The following is a 9,184-nucleotide window of genomic DNA, read 5'->3' as shown; positions in this document are numbered from 1 at the left end:
AACATTAATTATTCTCCTATCAATGTTTATGCAAAATATGCCAGGCCCTGGCCTTGAACTTCAGCACTCAAACAAGGGAAGAATGCTCTCCTTTCCTCACCCCTAAAGGCACGATTAAAGGGGGGTTATCACCTAACTCAGCCCCGTCTCTGACCTCGTGGTGTGTTGGCATTGGCCATATATTTCCTACAACTCTCTCTGCAGAGGCACAGACCATGGTTTCCCCCTTCTCCCTGGTTCTGGACAGTCTGGGTCTCATTAACATGTTGTTAAAGAAGAAAAAAAATACCTTTTCCTGAAAATCACAGGAATAAAGAGTTAAATCCCTGCCTAGGTGCTGTACGGAGATCAGATCATGCCGGAGTGTAAGGCTTTGTGGTCTTCACAGATGACTAAGACCCTTGACAAACAAGCAGGACTGAACCTGCAAGTCCTTGAGATGGATAAAAAAAAAAAAAACAGAATGAAGCCTTCTTCTAACACCAGGCCCAATTCCTGGCCTGCACTCAAGCTCAGTTCATTGAAGTCAGTGAAGGAAATCGGGGCTGCATTAATCATTCTGCTTCAATTAAAACAAGAACAATAAACACTGCAAGAGCCAGCAGAAGTTTTGCATGAATAGGGATTTAGGATTTGGCCTGAAATGCCGGAAAAGGTCTTGATTTTTTTTTTTTTTGATTTTTTTTTTTTTTTTTTTTTTTTTTTTTCATTTTGCTCCTCTGGGTGAATGTCCTCTTGATGTAATATGACAATGGGAGAACACAACTTTTCCTGGTGGTCACCTCGCTTTGGGGAATACAGATATTATTCTCTGCTCTGTCTCTTCTCCAACCAGGAGTGGGAAAGTGGTAAAATTTTCTTGGTACGTTTACGAAATGCAATTAAAAACATGCCTCGGTTTGCATCGCAGCAAGAGCTGTGCTGCTGCGTCCCATCACAAAATAGCCTGCAGCGAAAAGGGATCTGAATCTGCTCACTGTGAGCAGGCATCTGGGAATGCCCCATCCTGCAATCAGCAGCGGGAGCCTAACGGTTAATAAACTGAGTTTAGAGGAAGGTGGGGAACCGGTGTTTGGTCCTTTCCCTGCCACGGGGTCCCACACCCACAGACCAACCTCGTACCAGGTGCGAGGGTCGGGACGTTCAGGGTGGGAACATCCCCGGAGCCAAACTGATGCTGCAGGTGCTCTGACTCCCAGGTGAAAAGCTACGTGAGGTGTTTCCGCCCCTGCAGATCCCAGCACAAAAGTGTCCATCCCCTCATCCCCACCTTCTCCGCTTCCCCAAGTGTCCCAGCAGCCCGTGGCTGCCATTCCCCACGCTCTGCTGGGGGCCATGGATGGGGCCAAAAGCACCAGCAGCACCCCCATGTATCCAGGCAGCAAACAGAAAACCTCAGCTGAGAAACAAGATGGTTGGTCAGAATACTAGAATTAAGATTTTTTTTTCCTTCTTATCCTTTAGCTTCTTTTAAAGGCTTCCCCTAGAGAAATCTTAGAGGCAGCATTTTCCGTTTTACACCTCCTTTCTTGGAAAGAAAACATGTATTTCAACGAACAGCAGAACCAATAAGAGCCAGTTTGTCTAAAGGTTCCCCCCAGGGTTTAGTCCTGCTGTGGATTCCCCAATGTCTAATATAAAAAGGGCATTTGCTGCCGTGTGAAGCACGGGTACGGATTGTCCGTGCAGCTGTTGGGGAGGAAGGGGGATTGTCTGCAGGCTCCCTCTACTCACAGAAAAGAGAAAAAAAACCAGAGCTTCCAGTGAGGTCTGGGCAGCACATGCACCTCCTGCGACGAATCGGATCCAAGAAGGAAACCTCACTGTTATGTATGCAATAAATCTTTTATTCTCTGTGGCTTGGAGGTATTTTAGATGGAATGGAGATACCTTAAAGATGTTTATACTTTCCTGAAAGCCAGGGAAGCAAAGATATCTGAGCCATCTAAGTCACTTGATAAGCAAGTTGTTGTGCAAGCACCGTTCCCTCGCTTGCAAAATGTTCTTCAAAAACGTGTTACCAGGCCATTTTCTGCCATCGGGAGGAAGCCCGGTGTATCAACCCTCCGCCGATGCCAACACACTCTTAACGAGCGTTTGCATTTGATGCTGGGGGAGGGCTGATAATGCTGTTACACTCCACGGGCAGTGGATTCCAAGGTGAAAAAACACACTTCCCCAACTCGGTGTAGCTTCGCTACAGGGCTGCAGCACTCTTCGCAGCTTCCAAAGCTGCAGCACACGTGGTGTAAGGTGGAAAGCCACATTATTATCAACACCAGCAGCTCCAGGAACCCCTCCTAGACACAAGCAGAGCTTCAGCAACCCAGTACCAAGCTCTTCAGCTTGCTCGGCCTCCCGTTTGTCCATTTCCCAGGCATATGGCAGGACGCGTGGCCGTGGCAGCAAGGCGGGAAATGTGAGGTTAATGGTTGGGCTGGATGATCTTCAAGGTCTTTGCCAACCTAGATGATTCTGAATCTGTGAAACCTTGGCTCTGCCATTGACCTGCTGCCTGGCATTAGCAACAGCAGCGTCTTCATGCCGTGGGCCCCCTCTCTGTAAAACCAGAAGGATTAGAGTCACTGCCGGGCTAGAGGTCCCCGGGTGGAAGCTGGGATGTGTTTTTATTCCTGTTGGAAAGCAGCATCTCACAGCAAGAGTTTGCTCTGCCCCACGATGAAGACCACGATAACAGCTCTCCTTTTAGCAAGTCGGCTCACGATGCGACGCCGACCCTTTCACCACGGCTCGCAGCAGAAACCCACCGCCCACAGCACCGGCATCTCAGGGTGTGGCACAACCGAGAGCTGCAGTGGACTTTTGCATCAGCAGATAAAAGTGAGGACCACAAGGCTGAGTTAGACTTTTAAGTTGCTCAGAGCTAATCCTGCTTACTTCTCTTTCCTTTTAATTAGTCGTCATTAAGCACTGATACATCACAACTTGCTCACCATGAATAACTATTAATCAAATAGAATATTAGCTCAGTTAATTGCCTGTATTTGTTGTCTGTCATTCCAGCACTAGTAACAGCCCGCATTTGTAACCAGTCCCTGACATAACTAGTTCTTGGGTAACCCTGAGCTCACAAGTCTGTACCAGGCAGACAGCAGCAAGATCCTACAGACGGGATGTGACCGCGCTTCCGTGGCTCATCAGCACCCCAAATATATTTAGCCTCACAACCTGTTTTATGAGATTGGCTTCATGGCTGGAAGGCAGCAAACTAGAGTGATGCTGTGATGGGCCGAAGTCTCCAAGGATTTTCAGAGGAAAAGGTTTCCTAGGACCACAATCCCACCTCCTTCAGACTCACCCATGGACTGGACTTGTTCTCCCCGCAATCTCTCCCTTGCTATGAGCAATATTCCTGTAAATATCTTTTTTTTTTTAAAGAGAGGGCAGGAATAGAAGTAAAATAGTTCTGATGAAAGGGATCTGCAACGATCATCTGCTCCAACTGACAGTATTGTCACCCACCTTCTGTGAAGGAAAGAACAGGCCTTCACACATCCTTATGGGTCCCCTCTAGCTTGAGATATTCTATGATTCCATGATAGAATTTGAGCAATATGGAATATTTTGCATCAGCCTTTCACATCAGCTAAGTGGCACTTGCATGGTTCCTCTAGAGGGGAAAAATATTTGATTTATTGGACAAGAGCAGCCTTTGTCAAAGCCAAAAATGGACTCTTGGTCCTGGTGCTCTGCATCCCTCTGAAATAAAATGGTCTTTTCAACTCCAGCTCTGCCCTGGGGGAGTGCTCCTCCCAGCTCTCCATGCTTTAAAATAACTACAGAATCTGCTAACAAGGGACCAAAAACAAAAAATCCAAGTGCTATCTTTCTAGTAAACCCACCAACCTCAATGACACAGGGAGCAAAAGGCTTTACAGACATCACCCAGGAATGGGCAAATGTGCCCCAAGCAATGGAAGAAAAAGGAAAATAGACTCGTTGGACAATTAGTGGATGGTTTGATGTGAAGAACCATGCTCCAGAGAAGAAAATATCATTTCTCTTTTGGGGATTAACACCAAGAAGTAAAAAGACAAGAGCTGAGTTGGCAAAACTCCCCGTAATTAGAACACAGCCGGTACTCCAGCTGTTGCGTGTCATTTTTTCACACTAGAATTTCTTTCTTGACAGTGATTTCTTGGGGCTGGTTCCCATTTTTCTGGGTAGGAAATCTGTGCCCAGGCTGTAAATCTCTGGTACCCTGAGGAATCAAATTGTAGTAAGTCACTGGGCGTTTTGAGCCTCTGAGGACTCTTCTGCACCCAGTTTTGCCAGGTTATTTTATCACAGCCTACATCCCGCTTTTCAACACAACCCAACCTCAGCTCCATCTCCAGCTCTGCAGAACCCCCTTTGCTTTCTCTCCTCTCCATGCTGCAGGTGGCAGAGGAGCAACACGCAGCTCTAGGGATCCGTCCCTTAGTAAGAAATCACAGGAGAAAGGGAACAGTGTTTCACGGCATTGCTCGAGGCTGATTTATGACCTCCCAAGGGTGGCGAACGCTGCATTCCCCAGCTTTAATAGAGGGGGCAGGGTCTGATGTTCCCTCAGCTGGAACACAAATGAATAAAAGCATCAGGTTTTCTAGGACCACAATCCCATCTCCTTCAGGGGGTGATCCTTCAGCTTCCCGCATCCATATAGATATATGTGTTCTCCCCCTGTCATCCTCTAAGGACGCAGCAGCCGTGGTAGCAATTGCCTGAAGAGACCACGGGCAGGGTCGACCCTTGCAGCCTCCACCAAACGCCACTCCATGATGTGGGAACTGCGCTCCATCGCCTTCACCCGGGCTGTCTTCACAGAATTTCTGGCAACTTTGGTCTTCATCCTCTTTGGCCTGGGCTCTGCTCTGAACTGGCCCTCGGCTTCCGCCCCAAGCATCCTTCAAATTGCGCTGGCTTTTGGCTTGGCCATCGGCACGCTGGTCCAAGCCCTGGGGCACATCAGTGGAGCCCACATCAACCCGGCAGTGACAGTGGCTTGTCTCATCGGCTCCCAAGTCTCCTTCCTCCGTGCAGTCTTCTACGTGGTGGCTCAGCTCCTGGGGGGTGTCGTGGGCGCTGCCATCTTACACGAGATCACCCCAGCAGACTCCCGCGAAGGCTTGGCTATCAACAAGGTAAGACTCCAGCCCATGGATGAGCTTGGGAGGGAGCAGGAAAGACTGGGCAGGGCTTTGGGGAAGGCTGAGGGATGTGAAGAAGGGTTTTGTGGCCAGCAAAAAACCCTCTTTATTTAGTGTTGGGTAGGAAGCCACTGCCAGCTGCAGCCCAGCACCATGAGCCTGCTGTACCAAGGGTCCTTCCAGGAGCAGGGATGAAGGCAGGACTCCAGGCTGCCTCCTCTGATTTTTAGGAGTAAAAATAGAGGTATGATCCAGCTGGCCACATAGACACCTCCCTTACAAGACAAAGCCACCATCATCTCAGTTTTATCTGAGGCTGTACTGTGGAGAAGCTGGATTCAGAGGAGCCCGGGTGTTTAGGGAAGGATATGACCTGAAGCGTCACCTCTCCTTTCCCCTTGCCCCAAGCTCGTCCCACTTCCCAGTCCTGGTGTGGGTCCAGGCAGCCTTTTCTCCCCTCTGCACTAGCAGTGCTACTATTTACAGGCTGCTGTGCCAGATTCCCAGCCATGAGGATGTTGCGCCGGGGGGTGGGAGCGGGGTTGGGTCTAATTCCCAGTATTTCATTCGACAGCACTGCCCATTACGTGCTTCCCCTTGGGAAGGGATGGCCACGCCAGGTCTGGCTGGTTCATCCCAATGCCCAACACACACGGGTGCCCTGGCAGTGCCACAAGCATCACAAGGATCCCAGTCTGGTTTCACACATGCAGGGAAAAAAGAAAACTAGGCAGCCCTAGGAAACCGTGAGGGGACTCCCCAGTGGTAATCCAACCTCCAAAATCCCCTTCCCACCAACGCACGTAATAAAAAAGGGGAAAAAAAAATTAAAAGTTCACTATCATCCCCTCTCCATGCCCCACTACTCCTCTTCAGATGGATACGGGCAGCTGTATGATGCCCATGCCAGGACCAGCATCACAAAAAACCGAGTGAGCAGCGCAGGGCCAGGGGGGGGGGTGGGGGGGTGGGCAGCAGGTTTTAGGAAGCAACACATGGGAATAAATCCCATTTCTTGCAGCAGGGAGGCACTGCCAGGACCCAGCTTTGCTGCCAAAGAGATTGAGAGGGTTGAAAAAGTGCTTGTGGATTAATCTGAACAAGACTATTTAGACTGATAATAGCTGAGGTTTAATAAACCCAACAAAGCAAGTAGGAGTTTTAAGAGAGGTGTTCAAGATGCTCGGCTCTGTTGTTTACATCTTAAACCATCTAAAAGAGGGAATAAGGATTCTGATCATTTATTTTCCCCTGTGAGCTGTTCATCTTGTAGATGTTTGCACAAATTAGTCTTTAAAAAAACGGGGGGGGGGGAGAATATTGAAGAGGAGAGAAAGCAAGATCTGACTCTGGATCTCAGCCAGGAGGGAAATTGCTGCCTTCGTGGCATCACGGAGCAAAGCGCTCTCAGGATCAGCATCTGGGAGGACACACAGTGTCTGAAGCAGGAGTGAGGCAGGGAAAGAAAGGGCAGAGATGTGCCAGAAGAGGCTGGGGGAAGCGACAGTGAAGAGAGACCAGAGGCAAACAGGACTGCCAGCTGCAGATCTGGCTGGCGGCGCTGCCGGATCCATCCAGATCTGGATGAAAAACCGCTAAGGAATAATAAAGTGTCAGAAAGCAGAGCTGGGGGAGAGGGAGTGCAAGCAGGCACAGCTTCTGATCAAATCTGACAAATTCTTTCAGTCAAAAAAAGTGTGGGAAGGGAATATTTTTTTAATGCCAAAACCATTTCTTTTTGACATTTTCAAAATGCAATTTGTAAACTTTTCCAAAAGGCATTTTGCATTTTAAGTCTGAGGAAAAGAAAAAAATAATTCCTAGGGGGAAGAGAGGAGTGGGAAAAAAATACACAAAGAAATGTCAATAAAACATTTCCCTGCCAGGTCAATCAAGTATTACCCATTGACCCTCTTTTACCTGGAAATTGTTTCCTCCTTTTCATATTGGTGACAAAAATCTCACCTATTTCCTATGTCTATTTGGTTCCTCCTGATTTTGGTTTCCCTCTCCACTTTTGCAACCCAGTCACCAAACTTGCCTCTCCCTGAGACACATTTTTCCTCCCCTTCCAGCTGCACAACGAGACAACGACGGGGCAGGCAGTGACTGTTGAGCTCTTCCTCACCTTCCAGCTGGTCCTCTGCATCTTTGCTTCCACCGATGAACGCCGGGAGGACAACCTGGGGTCTCCTGCCCTGTCCATCGGCCTTTCCGTTGCTGTGGGGCATCTCCTTGGGGTGGGTAGAATAGAATAAAATAGGTAGAATGGGCTAATACTCAGCAATTTTTAGATTGTCTTTATGCTTATGCCCGAAGCTTGCTTGGCTGCATGATCTGGGGTGGATGGGGGATTTGTAACTCATATGGTGCCCATGGTTTTCCAGTGGATAGAGGAGAAAAATCTCATCAAAGTTATAACAGAGCCATAGCCTGAGGCATGAAAAAACTTAACCTGCTGGGCTCTGCTGCTCCTTGAGTCCTGCAGAGAGCTCCAGGCATTGGTGGGGTCTTCTATCCTGGAGTGAAGGCACTTGAGACCATGATAAGACTGGGAAGTGTTTGGGATGGACACCCAGGGAAATCCCTCCTGGATGACAAACCAAAGCAGCCCCCAACACTCCCAGCCTCTCAGTGCATCCATTGAACCAGGAATGTTTACACCACGTCTTCCATTCTTAACGCTCTGCAAGCCCGCGTGTCTATGGGACTGCTCTTCTCCCACCCTCAGTGGCAAGGAGCAGCAATTTGCTCCAGGAATAGGCACGGAGGAACTTGTCCCCGCAGTCCTTGTCACACCGCAGGGCCACGTCACCCAGCCCGCAGCTGAGTTGCACCATGCTCAGGACACCTGTGCTCGCGCAGAAGATGCACAAACACAGAGAGTTCATCCCTGTTGACCCAGGTGGTGGAAGCTGCTAGCATCCCTTTCCCTGGAACAGGCGTGCTGGAGGGTGAAACATCAGCTTGGTGAATGAATCGTGCTAATAACACACCAGGATTTATTTTTTTAATGTGCTAAAAGGGCTTGGTGCTAACAGTAAGCGTGGTGTTTCTCGCAGATCCGGTACACCGGCTGCTCCATGAATCCAGCCAGATCTTTTGCCCCTGCTGTGATCGTTGGAGACTTCAGTGACCACTGGGTAAGCAGCCGGGTCTAGGTGTTGTTTTAGTGGGATGAGCCCCCACATTACCAACATTCCTCGAAACCCACAGAGCCAGCCAGATTCCTGGCATTTCCATAGCAGCTCCCAGCTGGAGAAGAGATGTAGAGATTAGCAAAAAGAGGTGGAGCTGCTGGATGCTTAATTGGCTTATCTAAGCAGGGTGCATTGCGACAGGAAAAGGGCGTGTGATTTATTGACCATGATTAACAAAAGAAGCAAAACCAATGGAGAGTGGAGCTCTTCTTGCCCATACTGGGGACCTTTCCTGGTTCCAGTTGGATCTAGATACACATTTTCCACCAGCTCCTTTGGGAACACTCCCAGGCATTTCCACCTGCAAAGAGCACGTTTGGAGCCAGAGCTGTGGTGGTTCAGAGTGTCCAGCCCAAGCTGATAGCCCCCTCCTCGCTACCGCAATGTGTAAATGGGTAGGAAGACACTTCTCCAGGAGAAATCATTAATAATGCTCGTGATGGGCCTGTCATTAATGAAGATCATGCAGCTCTCAACAGAGGAAAGACGGAAGAGGATAGTTAGGTATATTCAGGCACGACAGCAATATAAACCCCCTGTAACATCCTTCAGAGATCCTGGTTCCTTCTCCATCCGCCAGGATGGTTTTTGCTCACTCAATTCTTCTCTTTCCTTCAGGTCTTCTGGGTGGGCCCCCTGGTTGGGGCAGCAGCAGCCTCCATCATCTACAATTACATCCTCTTCCCGCAAGCCAAAACCTTCTCGGAGAGACTCGCCATCTTCAAAGGCTTCGAGCCGGAGGAGGACTGGGCAGAGCGTGAGGTCCGGCGGCGGCAGTCGGTGGAGCTTCACTCCCCACAGACCCTGCCAAGGGGGATGTCTGAGAAAGTGTAG

The 9,184-nt window shown here is 49.2% G+C and overlaps 1 protein-coding gene across 1 annotated transcript; it reads left to right on the top strand.

Annotated features, from left to right (window-relative positions):
- The first annotated feature begins 4,778 nt into the window (after nt 1-4,778).
- Nucleotides 4,779-9,184, top strand: AQP2 (aquaporin 2). The gene is made up of 4 exons (XM_074929543.1): nt 4,779-5,144; nt 7,226-7,390; nt 8,213-8,293; nt 8,969-9,184. Exons 1-4 carry the CDS (start codon nt 4,779-4,781, stop codon nt 9,182-9,184), a joined length of 828 nt encoding a protein of 275 aa, XP_074785644.1.

This window comes from Athene noctua, chromosome 30, assembly GCF_965140245.1.
Source record: "Athene noctua chromosome 30, bAthNoc1.hap1.1, whole genome shotgun sequence".
Lineage (NCBI taxonomy): Eukaryota > Metazoa > Chordata > Aves > Strigiformes > Strigidae > Athene > Athene noctua.
This window is presented reverse-complemented; position numbering and strand designations above follow the sequence as displayed.